This window comes from Lepus europaeus, chromosome 10 (genome assembly GCF_033115175.1).
Source record: "Lepus europaeus isolate LE1 chromosome 10, mLepTim1.pri, whole genome shotgun sequence".
In the NCBI taxonomy this organism is placed as follows: domain Eukaryota; kingdom Metazoa; phylum Chordata; class Mammalia; order Lagomorpha; family Leporidae; genus Lepus; species Lepus europaeus.
In genome coordinates, this window is record NC_084836.1 from 54772367 (window position 1) to 54792122 (window position 19756).

Below are 19756 nucleotides of genomic sequence, written 5' to 3' on the forward strand. Positions count from 1 at the left end.
CTGCCCTTTGCCCTGGGCAAACTCCCAGTGAAGATAATGGAATCTGTGAAATGTCTGAAATGCAGACAGCAAAAATGAGAGGGAATAAGAAGAAAAAGACCTGGAACTTCTCAGCTCTTCCCCTACAGAACCAATCCTTTACAGACAGAGTAGTTTTTAAAAGTTTTCTTTATTTTGCTTACAAGTACTTTTGAAAAGAAAAGTAGCAACAGGGAAAAAAATCCAAGATAGTGTGAGACCCAGAGTAAGACTCTAAAGTAAAAGAGGAGTTCAAAAAGTTTATGGAAAAAGGAATTAAGGGATAAATTTATTGTGGTGCCAAAAAATTTTTGGGGCTCCATATAGTTTTTTTTCTTTATGCTGTATATTTTCCATTAACTTTTTGAAGACCCTCTCTGTGCATGGGTTTCCAACCTTGTGTGCACAAAAACATTCCATTCTCCATGAACTTTTTGAAAGCCCCGCATGTAATACATGGCATGAGTAGGAGGACTCATTGACTATCATCCACCCTCGTTGTCTTCCAGCTCTTAGGGGCTGGCCACTTCCTGGGAGGCAGGACCCCCTGCTCTGTCCACCTTCCAGACTTGTTCACAAAAGTAAGGGGAAAATAGTCAGACTGGCCAGTCGGGAGGACGGGTCCACTGAGGGGACGTTGTCTGTTTTGCAGAAGTGACCAGCTGGATGTGGGTGACTACATCAAAGCAGTGAATGGGATCAACCTGGCCAAATTCCGCCATGATGAGATCATCAGCTTGCTGAAGAACGTCGGGGAGAGAGTGGTTCTTGAAGTCGAGTATGAGCTTCCGCCAGTCTGTAAGTAATCACAACCCAGGAACAGAACACCTGTACCACGTTGTTTGCAGACACAAATGGCTTCTTAGACTTTTCCTTTTCCATCATTGTCTAATTACAGGAATGACAGAGTAGTTTATTCATATTTAAAAATTATTTTTGATGTTTATTTTTTAATCTACTTGAAATGCAGAATGACAGATCTCTTTCGCTCTCGCTCACTCTCTCTCTCTCTCTCTCTCACACACACACACACAGAGAGAGAGAGAGAGAGAGAGAGAGAGATCGTTCCTCATATATCTGCTTGTTCCCTCCCCAAATGTCAGCAACAGCCAGGGCTGGGCCAGGCTGAAGCCAGGAACCCAAAACTCTACCTGAGTTTCACAGGTAGGTGGCAGGGACCCAGGCACTTGAACCATCATCTGCTGCCTCCCAGCTTGATCAGAAGCAGAGTAGCCAGGACGTGAACCCAGGCACTCCAACACGGGATTGAGGGGTCCCAAGTGGTGGCTTAACCCTCTGTACTACAACACCACCCCTTAAAATTATTTAAATTGAAGAATGTGTTGCCTACTCAGGTAAATTTTTAAAAGCATGGTAGATATGTTTGGTGGTTAAGATGCCACTTGGAAAACCTGTGTCCCATAATAGAATGCCTGGGTTCAAGTCCTGGCTCCACTCCTGTTTCCAGTTTTCTGCTAATGTAGACCTTGTGAGGCATCAGTGTTGGTGGTTCCTGCCACCACATGGGAGACTGAATTGAGTTCCTGGTTTCTGATTTTTACCTGGTTCAGGCCAAACTATTGCAGGTATTCGGGGATTGAATTGGCAGATAAGAGTTTACTCTTGTTCTCTTTTTCTTTCTCCCTCTGCTTCTTAAATAAATTCAATAGATAGGTAGATAGGTAGATAGGTAGATAGGTAGGTCGGTAGGTAGATAGATAGATAGATAGGAAGGAAGGAAGGGAGGGAGGGAGGGAAGGAGGGAAGGTAAGAGTGAATAAGACTCATTTTCTATTAAGCTGGCCTGTGCTCATCGTATTTCCCATTTAGGCTTTGGCACTTAACTATTTTAATGAACAGTCAACATATTGATAACTTCTGTGCATGAAGTAGAACATAAGTTTTATAGTTGGCAATGAGGTTTAGGAAAGCATATTTTGCATGTTTTTTTGTATGTATGTCCACTTCTGAACCATGAAAATAGTTTCATAACACATTATCAAGTAATAGTAATAGTAGTAATAATAAGAGCTGACAACACATTTTGAGAGTTTATTAAATGTTCAACATTAAAAGGAACTTGACTTGCATTGCCATATTTAATCCTCACCACAAGGAAAGGCAATATAGCAGAGATTAACGTTAACATCAAATAGCCGGATTGAAATTCCAGCTTCAACTTTTACTAACTACATGCTGTTACATTCACTGTTACTTAAACTTTCTATTTCTCAGTTCTCACATCTCAGAATGGTTCTAATGTTAGTTCCTACTCATAGATTTGTTACGATTAACTGAGTTAATATTTTTTTTAAACTTTTATTTAATGAATATAAATTTCCAAAGTATAGCTTATGGGTTACAATGGCTTCCCCCCTCCCATAACTTCCCTCCTACCCGCAACCCTCCCCCCTCCTGCTCCCTTTCCCCTTCCATTCACATAAAGATTCATTTTCAATTCTCTTTATATACAGAACATCAGTTTAGTACATATTAGGTAAAGATTTCAACAGTTTGCCCATATAGCAACACAAAGTGAAAAAACTACCATTGGAGTACTAATTATAGCATTAAATAGCAATGTACAGCACATTAAAGACAGAGATACTACATAATCGTTTTTTTTAAAAAAAATTAATTAATTTTCTATGCCATTTCCTATTTAACACCAGGTCGTTTTTTTCATTTCCAATTCTCTTTATATACAGAAGATCAGTTCAGTATATAATTAGTGAAGACCTCATCAGTTTGTATCCACACAGAAACACAAAGTATAAAAATACTGTTTCAGTACTAGTTATAGCATCACTTCACATTAGACAACACATTAAGGACAGATCCCACATGGGGTGTAAGTACACAGTGACTCCTGTTGCTGACTTAACAATTTGACACTCCTGTTCATGGCGTCAGTAATCTCCCTAGGCTCTAGTCATGAGTTGCCAGGGCTATGGAAGCCTTTAGAGTTCGCTGACTTTAATCTTATTCCGATAGGGTCATAGTCAAAGTGGAAGTTCTCTCCTCCCTTCGGAGAAAGGTACCTCCTTCTTTGATGGCCCCGTTCTTTCCACTGGGATCTCACTCACAGAGATCTTTCATTTAGGTCTTTTTTTTTTTTTTCCATGATATCTTGGTTTTCCATGCCTACTATACGTCATGGGCTCTTCAGCCAGATCCGAATGCCTTGAGGGTTGATTCTGAGGCCTAACTGAGTTAATATTTGTAAAACACTTAGAACAATTTCAGGCAATATGAGAGCTTGTGATAAATAATAAATCAATTAACACAGGATAGGCATTATTATTTTCATTATTCTCATTTTGCAGAGGCTTAAGTATCTTTCCTAAATTAGTAGATGGCAGTTACGATCTGACCCCGGCTGTCTGACTCTGAAGGGCATATGTTTCTTTATTATGATGTATACTCTGGGTGATAGGCATGTTACTGGTGCCTTGCCTTTAATGTTGCTCTGTGTGAGCATCAACTCTTATGTTATTTGCTACTAACATGGTGCTACCCTGGAAAATCTCTTTGCTCTGCCATACTGGTAAGAACTCAAATTGGTTCTGAAGAGTTGATAATAATTCATTTGTTTAGCAGTGACTTACTGAGCATTTACTATGTTCCAGACACTACTGTATAGTTGGAGCTTGGGTTGCAACAGAGGAATTCAGATTCTAGCAGGAGAAGATAGACAATAAAAGTGTAATAAGTAAATTATATGTACAGGTCATGAATGCTATGAGAAGAACTTAAAGCAAGGAGAGGGTTTGGGAGTGCTGTGACCAAGATTGGATTACAACTTTGAATAAGGTGGTTAGAAAGAGTTCACTGAGAAGGTGACATTGGTCCATGACTTAAAGGGGCTGATGGAGTAGGCTATATGAGTATTTTTTTTTAAAAATTTATTTATTTAGTTGAAAGGCAGAGTTACAGAGAGGCAGAGTCAGAGAGAGAGAGAGACAGACAGACAGACATCTTCCATCCACTGGTTCACTCCCCAGATGGCTGCAATGACCAGAGCATGGCTGATCCGAAGCCAGGAGCCAGGAGCTTCTTCTTGGTTTCCCACATGGGTGCAGGGGCTCAAGGACTTGGGCCATCCTCCACTGCTTTCCCAGGCCATAGCAGAGAGCTGGATTGGAAGTGGAGCAGCTGGGACTCGAACCAGCGCCCATATTTGATGCCGGCACTGCACTGGCCCGGCTGTATGACTTTCTAAAGGAAGAGGGTTCCAAGACAAAGGAGCAGTCAGTGCTAAGAACAAAAGGTAAGAATATGCCAGGCATTGTTCTAGAAACATTAAGAAGGGCAGCATGGCTGGAGCAAAGTGAGCAAGAAAAGGCTCTCTCTGCTATGTTGAGAATGGATTGCAGGGTTACAAGCTCAGGGGTAAGCTGAGAAGCTGTTGCAGTATTCTTGATAAAAGGTGGTGCTGGAGGTGGTGGAAGAATTGGATTCTGGATCTGTTTTGAAGGTAGACCAAGAGGATTTCTTAATGGGTCTGGTGTAGGTGGTGCAGAGATAGAGCAGTTAAGGACAGTCCCAGGGTTTTGAACCTGAGCAATGGGAAGAATGCAGGTGTTGTTAGCAAGGGTGGGCTAAAATGTGGGCAGAGCTGATTTGTGGAGGGGCGATGAGAACTTTGTTGTTTAAATTGCTACCTTTGCTGCACAAGGGGACATGTAAAGGACAGAGCTGGAGATAGAGTTTGGAGTTCGGAAGAAAGGGCTAGACTGCAAAGATAAATTTGAGTGTCACAGAGCATAAATGGTGTTTGAAGCATAGGGATCATGTTAGAGCTTTCAGGGAATGTGGGCATTACCAATCACAAGTCTTATTCTTTTTTAAATTTTGTTTATTTATTTTTTTTTTTGACAGAGTGGACAGTGAGAGAGACAGAGAGAAAGGTCTTCCTTGTGCCGTTGGTTCACCCTCCAATGGCCGCCACGGCCGGCGCACTGCGGCTGGCGCACCGCGCTGATCCGAAAGCAGGAGCCAGGTGCTTCTCCTGGTCTCCCATGGGGTGCAGGGCCCAAGCACTTGGGCCATCCTCCTCTGCTCTTCTGGGCCACAGCAAGAGAGCTGGCCTGGAAGAGAGCAACCAGGACAGAATCCGGTGCCCCGACCGGGACTAGAACCCGGTGTGCCGGCGCTGCAAGGCGGAAGATTAGCCTATTGAGCCGTGGCGCCGGCACAAGTCTTACTCTTAACATAAAACCTAACATTGAAAATCTAGCAGTCATTTTATAACAAAATCAATTGAATTCCAAGTTCAAAAACCTTGCTGCAGTGTTTTTCATTTTCAGCAAGAGTAGGCAGTAAAATCGAGTAATAACTGCCTGGATTGTTAAATGTTAATGGTCACTAGTTAAATGTCAGCTTTGCCCATTTCTAACTTTGTAACCTCAGGCATGTTATTTAAGTTCTCTGAACCTTAGGTTTGTCATCTGTAAAATGGCAATAGTATTTGTGGGGTTTTTGTAAGGATTCAGTGCTATAACTACCTAATCATTATTCAGACCATTATGACGTCCTTGGTAGGTAACTAATAATGTTAGCCATTACAGTAGTCTCCCCCTTGCTCACAGGGACCCCTGAAGCTTGGCTCACAGTCAGCCCTACATATATTGTTTTTTCTTGTACATTCAGACCTGTGATAAAGCTTAATTTATAAATTAGAAACAGTAAGATTAACAAAAGCTGATAATAATTATTATAATATACTATAATAAAAGTTATCTAAAACTCATAAATTCTTTATTTCTAGAATTTTGTACCTCCTGTTTTCAGAATATGAATGTTTCATGATTTTTTTCAGTATTATAAGTGATTCAAAGTTTAGGGTTTCTGGGGAGACTTGAAGGAGATATATGGCTGTAGGTAACTAAAACCATGGAAATTAAAACTGTGGATAAGGGGAGACTCCTGTATTATAGTTAAAAATATTACACTGAAAGCATTATGGTTTGAACTTTACATGAATCAGTTTGCTTTGAAGTTACTATCCCAAACCATTGCCAAGGAGTTGAAAGAAACCAGATGTCTGGAGCTAATGCCCCTTGATTTTGTGTCTGTTTATTGTGTTTGATCGACAGAAAAAGAGAGTTCCAGTCTCCTGATCCACTCCCCTAAATATCCATAACATCCCAGGCTGGGCTAAGCTGAAACCAAGAATCAAAAACTGAATCCAGGTTTCCCACCAGGGACCCAACCACTTAAATCTACTTGCTGATTCCCAGTTGCATATTAGCAGGAAGCCAGCATCAAGAGTGGAGTCCATACTCAAATTCAGGTACTCTGATATGGGATTCAAGCACTCCAAGCAGCATGTTAACCACTAGGTCCAACATCCACCCCTAATTATGTGTTTTTATTTCAGTGGAAATATGAATATAAATAAAACACAATTTTTCCTTAAAAAAAAAAAAAAAAAAAAAAGAACTGTTAGTATAGCTTCCAGCGTGAGGCCAACAATAGAGAATTGCCCATGGCTTCCGTGCCACCATTTTTGGAAAGACTTGAAGGAGGCAGTACAGGTCGTGTAGGAAGAGGAACATTTTGGGCAGGGAGTATAACAAGGGGGTAAGATGATAGTACACGCACAGGTGAAACAGCAGACAGGTTGGAGCTGCTGGATCGAAAAGGGAAAGGCAGAGAGGGCCTGGAGAGGGATAAGGCCAGTGAGGTACACAGCAACCAAACAAGGAGGACCTGTATCTGGTATCAGTGGAACTTGGATGGCCTCACTTGGGCAACATGGAGCCTTAAAGGCTTTTAAAACTGGGAGCAGCATCATCGGATCTGAGTTTTGGGTTTTCACTGTGAGAGACTAAACAGAGAATAGATCAGAGGCTACAGCAACAGCCCTGAAGGCTGTTGGAATTTTCCAATAGTGAGGTGATTTCCTATATCCACTGCACATTAGTAGAATTAAAAAGGACAGGATGGGTACCAGAAATGTTTAGAAGTTAATATGACCTCATGATTAAACCAAATTATTCTTCCTGAAATAACAAAGCTAATGGAAATGGGAAAATATTTTTTTTTTCACATTGTTTTACATTTATTGAATTACTGAATATTTATTAAGTATCTGCAATATAGCAGGCAAAACAGAGACAAGTTCTCTGTCCAGAGTGACTTTCAATTTTTTCCACAATATCCAAGTACTCATCATAAAAAAACCCCATTTTGCTGTGTCAGTACCCATTCTTTGATTAATCTTCATGTACAGTTTTTACAAGTGTTTTTTCAAACAGTGAATAATGCTGTAAACCAATAAGTATTCCAAACATTGTCTGAAAGACTAGAGGAATCACCATTGCTTTCATCTCTGTTTGACAAAGCAGCAGCCAATGGAGTAAAACCCTTCCTTTCGGTGGCAGTGGAACTGTATGATATCTGACTGCCAGGCGTCCATTTTTAGAAAAAGCCAAACTAGAGGGATATAAAATACCACATACTACGCCAATCAGTGAACTTCTAAGGACACAGTTTTCCTTGCTTATGTTACCTGAATACAAAGCATCGGTTACAAGGAGCTTGTAAGCAACTACGGTAGATAAAAATGGAAGTGTAGTCAATGATGCATATGTTTTCAAAGCATCATGTTTAACCTTGAAGCAATGTCTGAAAATGAAGTTTGCCAGTATTCCAGAAAAACCAGCTGTTGTGCCAAGGGTCAGTGTTCCATATATATTTAAGGTCTTTTCTTTTCGAAGATATTCAAATTTTTTTTCTATGATTTCGATGACCATTGGTCTTCCGAGTTCTGCATCTCTTAGAGAAGGACTAGGCTGACCACGTGTATATGTTGCCATTCTGATGTCCTTGGGCGCTTCCCCAGTTCCTAACGGTACCACACCGGCATCTTTGACGTCTCCACCAGCCTCACCCCTCAGCGCCGCCATTTTGGGAAAATATTTTAAAAATGCAGAAGTATCCATTTTTTTCCTGCTGGAAATGAGATAGAAGAAGTGTATTCTCCAAGGATGATGTCTGTCTCTTTCTATTACGTTTGGAAAAATTAATAGGATTTTTGATTTCACAGAGATTGAAGAGATTAATAAGCTTCCCGTTCACTTGGCTCAGACAATGGGAACACAGGGACACCTCCTGCCCCATCTCCCTCCCGCAGCTGAGGCTCTGCAAGAACTGATTGCCAGAAGCTAAGCTGCCCAAGGCCAAGACTGCGGGCCCTCAAGGTCACAGCTTAGCCAACCCCAGAGTTCCAAAAGAACTGGAGAAAGAGTGTGTGTGTGTGTGTGTGTGATCTGATAGAGGAAAAATTGAAGTTTCTCCTTTAGCAAGCTATTTGTGATTTCTGAAATTCAGTTTCTTTATGAAAATGAAATGACTTCTCTACATGAATTTAAAGTTCTTTTTTACTTTAACAAATGTTTTGAGACTTTATTAGATGAAATATTTGTGAACTGTCTCTTAGGTATTTATTTATTAAAAGTTGGTCTAGAGATGTAACTTGTGCCACATAATCCATAAAAAATCTTGAAATGTTATATAGTTTTCATCCATTTTCAGTTAACGCATAAAAGTCCCTTCTGTAAGCCTTAAATATTTGGGAAGTGTATGATTCCTGGCAAGTTGCTCATTTTACATGTCTTTAAATACTTTTCCATTCAAACCTTGGGGCTACAGATTTATCTCATTTAATAAAAAATGTCTGCCATATGATCTAATTGGCAAAGGCAGTCTGCATTGTTAAACTGTTAGTAAGATGGACTGTCATTCTATCGAAAGGAGTGCTTTTTTTTTTAAACTCAAACATGTTCCAGCATGTCACTGAGCCAACCTTCTTCCTTCTCAATTCTAAGATACATAGAGGATACAGGAGGAGGATGACGATGATGATGGTGGTGGTGGTGGTGGTGGTGGTGGTGGTGGGGATGTGATGGGGGGGGGGGTAGTCTGAAATTTCCTCCATGAGGCTTATTGTGGAATTGAGTCTAAAGGAGCAACAGTTTCTCTGAAAAAGCACTTCCTGTGCCAGTGGCACAGGGAGAAAGAGAACAAGACCATCCACAAGAAGCTGTTACCAGGCTTGACCTTCATCTCTTAACCTCCAAATGGCAAAAGAAAGTCACATGGGCAGGAGCAGCATAATGAGGTGGAAAAAGTATGTAAGTCCTGTTTTCCTGTTGAGGTAGAAGGTCAGGAAGTAGAGAAGGAGTACAGAATTTAGAAAAATCTGATCTACCACAATAAAATAACTCCATAGGAGTGCACAGATATTCACATATAGAAACGAGCAACAATACAACTAAAATACAGAAGAAAAGTGCCTTTGCACTGTGAAATGTGTTTCTTCCTAGCACTTTGACTCTTCAGGTAAGCCCCTTAATTGGATCTTTTCATATCCATACATATGTGTGAAGCAGTGAGTAAAATTCTTGTGGCAATGCAAGATGTCTGGTACTGAGGGTGAAAACCCCGTCACCAAGAGCCAATCATGGCAAATAAAAACTATAAAGATCTAATCTACTCATTAATTACATTGAAATATAGACAATATTCACATTTATCTTTGAAGGTATGGAGAGCAATAGTGTGGGCAATCTAAAGCTGTAGATAATTCCAAAAATCTTTACATGGACTTTAGATTTGATTGTAAGATTTTGTGGTCAGATAAAGCAAATTTAAAATTATAGTACTTTGCATTCCCAGAACAGATACCCAGCCAACAATGACAGGTGGTCCAGAATTAGCATTTGGTTGTATATAATTGAAAGTTGATTTAATGATTAAACAAAATAATTTTTGCAAACCACTTTAGAGCATTCTGGGCACAGAGTAAATGCTCATTAGTTATTTCCTCCCTGTATCATTTTCTTTCGTCACTTAACGGTAGAACAAAAGATCATATTCTGAACCAATTTATTCCAGTGGCTTTCTGGGTCATGGAAATAAGAAAACATTTGGTTTTAACTCAGCTTTCTTTAATTTAATTAAAACTGTACATCAACTTTTGGCTGTTTATATGTACTGTTCCTAGTTGATTACAATGAAGTGAAATTCCCCTGATACCAAGGATATGACATTTAATTAAATCAGTGGTTTGTTCAGCTGTAGGATTTTTTTTGTTTGTTTTCCTGCAGGTCCAAGTTCTTGTTATACTTTATGTCCCAGCCAGATAGTGTGCCATTTTGTCCATTTAAATGTGGAGTATTCATAATCCTGTCTGCAGCACTCTTTTGAAGGTCCAAAATTTCTGACAATCAAGTATAATTGTAATTCATAATTAATTAAAATCACTTGCTATTTCTGTAAATGGCAAGAAACATAATTTAAAAGATGCCTTTAAGTCCTATCTATATAAAAATGTTCCTAGGTTTATCATAGAGTTACAGTTCACTAAACTCATCATATATTTAAAATACCATAAACTGAAAAATACTTAACCCATCTAATCTTTCTAACATAGTTTAGCTTTGCCTACCTTAACTGTGCTCAAAACAGTTGAGCCAATGACTGAGCAAAAATAATTTGCCACAAAGCCTACTTTATAATATATTGCTGATTATCTCAAGTAATATATTAAATACTATACAGAAAAATGAAAGAATGGTTGTGTGAGTATACTTTCATACCATTATAAAGTTGAAAAATCTTAAGCTGAACATCCTAAATCAGGGACTATGTATTTCTTGTATAGTTTTATATAGTAAACCATTCCAAATCTAGTAACAGTATAAAATATGTTATTCACAATGAGCATGACAGTAGATAGATAGCATTGTATAAATTCCAATCAGGGATCTAAAGCTGTTTACTTCTGCGTATCGTAAGTTTTTCTGCCTCTGTGAATAAAAATCTCACTGTGTGGCCAGCATTGTGCCTGATCGGGTTAATACAGTGTCCTATAAGGGCACTGTTTTGAGTCCCAACTTCTCCACTTCCAATCTAGCTCCCTGGTAATGTGCCTGGAAATGCAGCAGACGATGGCCCAAGTACCTGTGCCCCTACCACCCATGGGAGAGACCTGGGTGCTCTTCACTTCAGCACTGGCCATTTAGGGAAACAACCAGCATAAAAAAGATCTCTCTTCTCTGTAATTCTGCCTTTCAAGTAAATAAATAAATATTTACAAAAAACTCTCTGTATTCATAATAATATAATACTGATTTATGACAATATTTGTCTTTTAATTCAGCAGTAGTATGCTATACAACTGGAATTATTCACCAGTTTCTCAGAGGCAGTCTTACAGAATATTTTAGTGACTGTACCTTCATACAACTTGTACCCTCATAGATTTGTGCAGTATAATCAGAGATTACAACTTGGTGATACAGTTTAATTTTGTGTAATAAGAGCAGAATACAAGCAAACAATGTAAGCATGATTGTATAAAGATAACAAGTAGGCCTTTATTTTCCTAGTTAGTAATATTTTGAATATATTTAGAATTTCTTTTTCTCTCTTTCATTTTGGTTGCCCTTATCTAACAACTATTTTTATGTCAAAGCATCTATTTGCATCAGCCTGATCTATTGATAGCTATCTGAGAATGATACTTTCTCCTTACCAGTTGCAAATATAAACATAAATACACAGATTATTTATAAAGTTTTAAGAGTGTTAAATTGTTAAATCAACATCAAGAGTCACTATGGACTTATGTCCCATGTGGGATCTGTCCTTAATGGGTTGTCCAATGTGAAGTAATGCTATAACTAGTAATGAAACAGTATTTTTACACTTTGTGTTTCTGTGTGGGTGCAAACTGATGAAATCTTTACTTAGTATATACTGAACCGATCTCCTGTATATAAAGATAATTGAAAATGAAAAAAAAAACTTGGTGTTAAATTGGAAATTACATAGAAAATTAATCAATTTTTTTAAAAAAAATATCATGTAGGATCTCTGTCTTTAATGTGCTGTACACTGTGATTTAATGCTATAACTAGTACTCCAACAGTATTTTTCACTTCGTGTTACTATGTGAGGGCAAACTGTTGAAATCTTTACTTAATATATACTAAACTGATCTTCTGTATATAGAGAATTGAAAATGAATCTTGATGTGAATGGAAAGGGAGAGGGATCGGGAAAGGGGAGGGTTGTGGGTGGGAGGGAAGTTATGGGGGGGAAGCCATTGTAATGCATAAGCTGTACTTTGGAAATTTATATTCATTAAATAAAAGCTTTAAAAAATAAAAATAAAATACCAAAAAAATTATTTATAAAGTTTTACATAAATCATATTGCTTTGGGGTTTCACAAAAGTAATTATACTTATCAAAGACTTCGTCTCTTGTTGAATGGAGTTGAAACATTGCAAATATCACCCTCTATCTAGAAACTTCCTGAACAGAAACAAAGGAACTATTAGGTAGATTCCACTTAGACCCATAAGACTCATTTATATGCAGATGAACTACTCTGTACTATTTGTATGTCATTACAGTGACATTTTCTAACATTTTCCATAAACAAATTATTATTTTCTTACTACAAACAAAAAGTATTTGCAAGAGAAATTTGTAGTATTTTACTGAAAAATTCAGAAATCTTATTGTTACTTGCAACTTACATTTCTCTCTCTTTCAGCTGTACAAGGATCAAGTATTATTTTCCGAACGGTGGAGGTCACATTACATAAAGAAGGCAATACATTTGGTTTTGTAATACGAGGTAAGTGGTAGTTGGGGAACACGAACCATCAGATATTTTTGGAGAATTTGTCAGTGAAATGTTGGGAGTGACCTGGAAAGGTATCCTTAATTAATTGAATTTTCCATTATGTGGTCACTTTTAATATTTGTACCTACTCTTCTTCAGATAAATAAAACAAGGAATGAGAATCAAATAGAACTCAAAAGATAAAACGTTTAGTGCATTACTGCAGAGCAGGAAGCCACTGTTGTAAACCTTATCAATTCACAGCCATCCTACTGATTTATCGTTTCTCAGCATGTCTTTTGCCTTCCCTTTTGTGCGTCTCTGTGTCATTGAATCAGAAATGTTGATGGTATGGCTTGATTTGATTTAATACAGGAGGATTAGCCAACGTTGTTTAAATTAATTTCTCCTGAAATACATTTTGTTATTGTAGCTTCCTAAAAATGAATTGAAGATAATCTAATCCCTCAGGCACCTATGTGCATCAGCTTAACTTGTCTTACTATTGGATAGCACTGATAATAAAGATTTCAGGGGACTTTGAGTTGTCTATAAAACCATTAACTCTAAGCTATAGTTCTTGATTTTATGATTTTATTGTTAAGAATTTTTCCCTGAAATTCTATCCCACATTAATAATTCTTAAATCCTAATATGATAGTGAGGTTCAATAGGACACTATTGAAGTATCAGGATTTTTTTTTTAACATTTCACATTTCTTAAATTTTTTGTTTTATCTATGACATTTGGTATTTCATTCATGTCAAAAATCCATCGAAATTATTAAAACAGTAATTATCATCAATAGGCATATTTATAAAAATATATACATCAAAGAACAAAAGATGTGTTTAGTTATACAGATGTGTCACAAGTGCCTGAGCTTAAACTCATTGAGACATTTTGACAGTAATTGTATTTTTCTGAGCAAGGCCAACTTTAAGGTGGAGCAACAGACCCCAAGATCTTTTCCCGTAACCGTTCCCACATTTCTGTGTAAAAAACTAACTGAAAAGGATTAAAAGTTACTGAATGGGTAATTTTAGGTTGAGAGCTGCTATATACAAATCTGTTTTTACAATATAGGTGTAAAAGCTTTCTTGAATCACATCCATACAAGCCCAATTATTGAAAAACTGTAGCATAAAATCAGCTGGTGCAAATATTCATCACAATTTCTATATAGTTAATCAATAACAAACCAAATTGCTAGTAAAAGAGCTAAGCCAACAGTAATTTATCATTAAGAAATAATAAAAATTAACACCCACAGCTTCCTCAAGACAACTGATGATGTGATGTTAACAAAATGTTCATCCTACAATTTGCAAGAATTTCAAATATCTGTGTGCAGACATAAGAGTTTTATTATATGAGCCTCAAATACTGTCATGGGAGACACTTGAATCAAAGAATGACTAATTGAATGTTACTTAATTTCTGTGAACATCAAACTTCTTAGCACTGTACTGATTTTAAAACCTTAGCATTAATGAAACAATTTTAGTTTATGAGTACCACAATTTATAGGCCTTAATAATCCCCTTAATATGTTGGTTGAACATAAAAGTTTATGGGATTTTGCATAATTTCTGAATGAGGGTCAAATAAAGGACTTACATTATTAGATGTGTTTGAGGCCCATATGGAGGATTTTCCCAGCTGAAAAGGTGGTCTCCACTTGTCTCTTAAAAATCATGAATAAGTCAGAATGAGAAAGTACTGCGCATAAGTGTTAGTGTAGCAGATATAAACCATTTTGGTGAAGAGGGGAGTTGAGCTAAACTTAGATCAATGGAGATTTCTAGAATTGTGAAAGAGGTGAAGATATTGCAGATGGAAAATGTCTAAGTCTTAAAATTGGAGAATTCTTCTTAACCTGTTAGAACAGAACTTTGAACATTAAAATGAGCTTTTAGATGGTGGTTGGAATTATTTCTAATGCTGTAAGTCATGACATCTAAAATCTTGACTCCTCAAACAATGGAACCTTGTACCCGTAGAGTGAAAAATGATGTTCTGTCCTAAACATTGGAGTCTTAAATGTGAAGTAAGTGCTTGCTAACTACTCAAAGGAGATATATTTGGCTAACAGGAAAAACACTCTGCCACTAAGTTCCTTTTCACTTTGAGAGAAGAAACTTTCTTTAGTCATTCACATCTGTAAAACTGCAGGGAGGTCCACATCTTAGATGCTGCTGGGCAGCTAGGATTGAGACTGTCACCATACTCTCAGGGGTCTCAACATCAGAACCTCAGAGAATCATGCACTAAACTTGTGTAGTATGGAATGACAAAATGCACATATCAAGAAATTTAAAAATATACTTTAACGTGCATCCACCGTTACATGTTTAAATTTGGACCTTCAGAATCAAAGTTATGACAAGGTATCTTGCTGTCTTCATCCTTTCCTAAATCAATACCACTTCAGAGGAAAGCAAATCGTTGTTTTATGAATCACCTTGAAAAGAGAAATCTCTTAATGGTACTTATGTAAATGTTGATAAGCATTTAACTATAACTCACTGTCATGATTTTCATTCAATAATTTTTTCTGAAGAACTGGTGATTTTTGAATGTTAGATGAAGAGGAATTTTTACGAAGCCATCAAAGTTATTGAAAGAGTCAAACACTGAGATGGAGCTTTTACCAGTCAACCAGATTGAATAAATCACTTGTAATAGGAGGGAGCATAAAGGAAGCTTTGCCTTCATCAGAAACTGAATGCCTTTTAATTTTTCTCTTAGGCTAGATTTTTTTAGTTGACTTTTGTATCTGTGCCAAGTCTGGGAAATGTCAGTCTGTCCTGCCAGGCAAACATTAGTTCGGTAATAATTGACCAGAGCATTCCTATTTACTAGTGAGAAACTGGTGAACTGGAGACCACCCACATAGGCGAAACTTGAAATTTTTTGTATCACTTTCCTTCCTTATTTTCACTACCTGTTTGTTTTTTTTGTTTGTTTGTTTGTTTTTTTATTTTAGTGTCTGCTTCTTTTATGTCATGTTGTAGACCTACTGATGTACCTGCATTACAGCCCAAGTAGGTTGGCATCAGACATACAAAGGAGTACTTAGCTTATAGCTGGTTGTTGTTTTCAGTTGGGTCAGTAGTGTAATTCGTTAATCCTCCTGCCATAGCAGTTGTTAACCATTTTATCTATTACCCTGATGTCAGCCATACATGAACTAAGAGGTGGAGAAATGGCGACTCCAAGCACATGTTATATAGAAAACCAGTAAGACCTTGTGTCTGTTCTATGCCAGAAGGGAAATTTTTCATGTTTTCCTTCATACATCAACAAATGCACTTGAGTTTCTCAGGTTGTGCTTTGTGAGTGAATTTTTTTTTTTCATAGCAACGTGGAAAGTCTTTTTGAGCTGTATTCCATTTGTTTGCTAGGGGGAGCACACGATGATAGAAATAAATCTCGCCCAGTTGTGATAACATGTGTTCGTCCTGGAGGGCCTGCTGACAGGTAAGCTTCATCTTTCTGTGTCACTACCCAGAATAGATTAAATAAACCTGGGTACTTTGGCATAGAAATTGATGAGTTATAAGTTTGTAGTAAAATATGGCTATTAAGTAAATATGTTAGGATGTGAAAACTGAAAGAATTTGGGTTGTGGGAATCAAAAAAAAAAGATAAGGTTGCTTCCAAATTCCACACTTAGATACTATATCTTTGGCAAGTTGCTTAACTTCTGATCTCAGTTTCCTGTATTGCAAATATAAGTAATAATACCTACATTCAAGTTTGTTCAATTCTGTCGAAGATTGGAGATATATGGTTCCTGAAGGGGGCACTTGGGAAAGGCAACTGGCTTTTTCAAGGCCAACATGTGAAATGTATTCTGTCCAATTGACACTCTTCCAGGCTGGGAAGACGCCTGGGGGTGGTCTGGTTCTTACTATTACCAGAATCCATATTGTTAATAGTATTTCTTTTAAGTTTTATTATATTTTATGTATTTGAAAGACAGAGAAGCAGAGAGGCAGGCAAAGATCTTTCATCCTTTGGTTCACTCTCAAATGCCCTCAGCAGCCAGGGCTGGGCCAGGCTTTAGCCAGGAGCTAATCCACATCTCTCACGTGAGCAGCAGGGACCCAACCATTTGAACCATCACCTGCAGTCCAGCAGAGAGTGCTTTATCATGAAGCTGGAATACAAAGAAGGGTCACGACTCAAACCCATGCACTCCAATATGTGAGAGTCCTAAAGTGCTTCTTAACCAATTGCCAAACATCTGGTCTTTAGTTTGCCCTTGGGCGGGGGGGGGGGGGGGGGGATAACTGCTTCTGTCAACATGGAAGTGACTTCTAGTAAAATGGGAAGAATTTTGTCAGTCTTTAGAGTTTTCACTTCCTTGCTATTGTGAATATGTGAAGGACATGCATCTTTGGCTTTCCTATCAGAATTTTTGTTGGATTACAAGTAAACTCAATTTAGGTATCTCTGGAGCTACTTATCTCTGTATCCATTCTCCATAGCAAAAGTCAATTCCATAATGATGTGAGAACACAACTGCTTTTATGAGCTATTGTTGAAGGGTAGTGGGAAAATGCACTGATTATTTCTGTCTCTGTTCCCAATCAGGATAGACTTTAAAATCTTTTTAAGAAGTCAGAATAGGGGCTGGCACTGTGGCGCAGTAGGTTAATTCTCCGCCTGCAGTGCTGGCATCCCGTATGGGCACTGGTTCTAGTCCCAGCTGCTCCTCTTCCAATCCAGCTCTCTGCTGTGGCCTGGGAGAGCAGTGGAGGATGGTCCAGGTGCTTGGGCCCCAGCACCCACATGGGAGACCAGGAGGAAGCACCTGGCTCTTGGCTTTGGATCAGCACAGCCCTGGCCATTGTGACCATTGGGGAATGATCCAATGGAAAGAGGAGGTTTCTCACTGTCTCTCCCTCTCACTGTCTGTGACTTTACCTCTCAATTAAATAAATAAAATCTTTTTTAAAAAGTCAGAATAATATTACTTAATAATAATAAATTACTACTTGTTAAACACATACTATGTGTCAGAAACTGTGGTAAATGGTTGGCAGATGTTATCTAATTTTATCCTTATGCCAAATACTCCAAATGATGTATTTTCATCTACATTTAAGGATGGCAAAACTAAGCCAATATGTTTAAGTGACTTGCCCACTAGTAAGAAGAACTAATATAGGAATACGAATTTATTTTCCTTCAGATTTCTTATTGTGAGTTCACTTTTAAGACTGTGTTTCATATAAATAAGAAAATAAGGAAGCAATGGTTTCTCGGCTGGATAGACAGACAGACATGGCAGAGGATAACACAAAGCCAAAACTTACAGGAAAATTATGTCTTTTCCCTTCTTATGCTTCTCTTGGTAATTATTCTTTCTAAAGAAAATAAAGCTTTTTCTGTGGATTATTCACATTTAGGGTTGGGGTTTATAGCAATGTCAGAAACAGGCTACAAGTTTGTGAATGATGTATTATCAAATTAAATTAAAATAAGAATTAAGAGTCAAAATAATTAGAGAGTTACCCAAGTGAAAGATGTTTAACAAGTCATTTGTAGTCTTTCCAAGTCCCTAATTTTTACTTCTACCATTTGATTTTCTCATCTTTTTGATGAAGCTGAAGTGGGGGAAGGTGTGATATAGAGACCACCTTTGGTATCACTGATGTCCTGAGTTAACTTCTCTCAGTGCCTTGGGTCTCTGAGCTCACAGCAGGGAGGACAGCAGGTGCCTGCCTCTTCCAGGGAGTGTGAGACAGGATCAATTTAATGATTGCCAGATGGCTTTATAAATCAGTGGGGGAAATTAGCAGACTAGGGAAATTTCCCAGCAGCACTCCCTACTCTGCTTGTGTTCCACTAGCAGTAAATTGAATGAAATTAGCAAGCGTTTGTGCTCACTTGACTTTGGGGAAATTGATGAATGTTGTTTCCTGGGCTCAAATAAGTCAATTTTAGACATTCAGGTCAAAATCTAACAAAAGGAAAATATGCCTTTCCTAGTTTTGTACTTCAAGAGTTAAAAGTTATTTTCTCATGACTGGTTTTCATTTTACAGCAATTTTGTGTTCGGGAATACTTCCTTCCACTCTTCAAATTGCACTTGATGCCTAAAAGGGATGCAAAAGGAATGGATAGCAGGACATGTATGAATGAGTGACTTTCACCAGGTGACTTTTAATGCTAAGTCCTACTGTGTCAGATTAATGAAGATTCTCCCTTTATTCTCCCTTCAGAGAGGGCACAATCAAACCTGGTGACAGGCTGCTCAGTGTGGATGGGATTCGGCTTCTGGGAACCACACATGCAGAAGCCATGAGTATTCTCAAACAATGTGGACAAGAAGCAACACTGCTGATTGAATACGATGTCTCAGTAATGGGTATGTCTGAGTCTTGGAGCAGATCCCTAAGCTTGAGGGTTTGTCACTGTCCATCACTAATAAACCACTTTGAATTGAGTATGTATTGTTATGCCCTCCTGTAAGATAGAATTTCATCAATACTATATCATTTTACTCTGAGCTCTGGAAAAGGTGAGTGGTCCTTTTTAGTAAGGTAAAGTTCTCATGTGAATAGGATCCATAATAAAGTCTCATTTTGTCAGAGTACTTTACCTAGCAATCAACTCTTGTATACGCATTACCTTTTGGTAGAGAAGTATTTTTCCTCTCAAAAATCATAAAAATAACATGATTAACTTAGGGACTGATGCTCTTTCTTTTATTTCATGGGGACTGTCAGCAGGAGGAGATTCCTTTCCTTTTTGTAGCCTCACAGTATGAAGCCAGCTAATGAGAATTAATAGAAATGACCACTTATGTTATCATCAGACTTAGGGATAAGGAAACAAAAGGGGACATGTAGTATCATTGGTTAAAATTAAAAGTTGAGTGCCACATTCTTTCAGTAATGATTCTAAGAGAAAGTAACTATTTCTACACTCAACCTATAGTAAAATTGGTAATCTGTTTTTATGTGGCTTTTAAGTGTGGTATGTAGGGTAGATGAAGGCAGAAAAATTATGAGAGAATGAATTGGGACTTGAAATTGAAACTTAAATCTTGTAAGGACCCAGACTTGATTATGTTCC

At 37.9% G+C, this 19756-nt stretch overlaps 2 protein-coding genes across 5 annotated transcripts in view; one reads left to right on the top strand and one right to left on the bottom strand.

Annotated features, from left to right (window-relative positions):
• GRIP1 (glutamate receptor interacting protein 1) overlaps nt 1–19756 on the top strand; it is a 434525-nt gene that overhangs the window by 266678 nt on the left and 148091 nt on the right. For all 4 annotated transcript variants that reach the window (XM_062202081.1, XM_062202082.1, XM_062202083.1 and 1 more), the window contains exons 4-7: nt 671–816; nt 12592–12675; nt 16072–16147; nt 18901–19046. In XM_062202081.1, the coding sequence (XP_062058065.1) occupies nt 671–816; nt 12592–12675; nt 16072–16147; nt 18901–19046 (452 nt within the window). The remainder of the gene's footprint in view (nt 1–670; nt 817–12591; nt 12676–16071; nt 16148–18900; nt 19047–19756) is intronic.
• On the bottom strand, nt 7074–7931 carry LOC133767647 (complex I assembly factor TMEM126B, mitochondrial-like). Its single transcript, XM_062202080.1, has one exon. It carries the CDS (start codon nt 7929–7931, stop codon nt 7239–7241), a length of 693 nt encoding a protein of 230 aa, XP_062058064.1. The 3' UTR covers nt 7074–7238.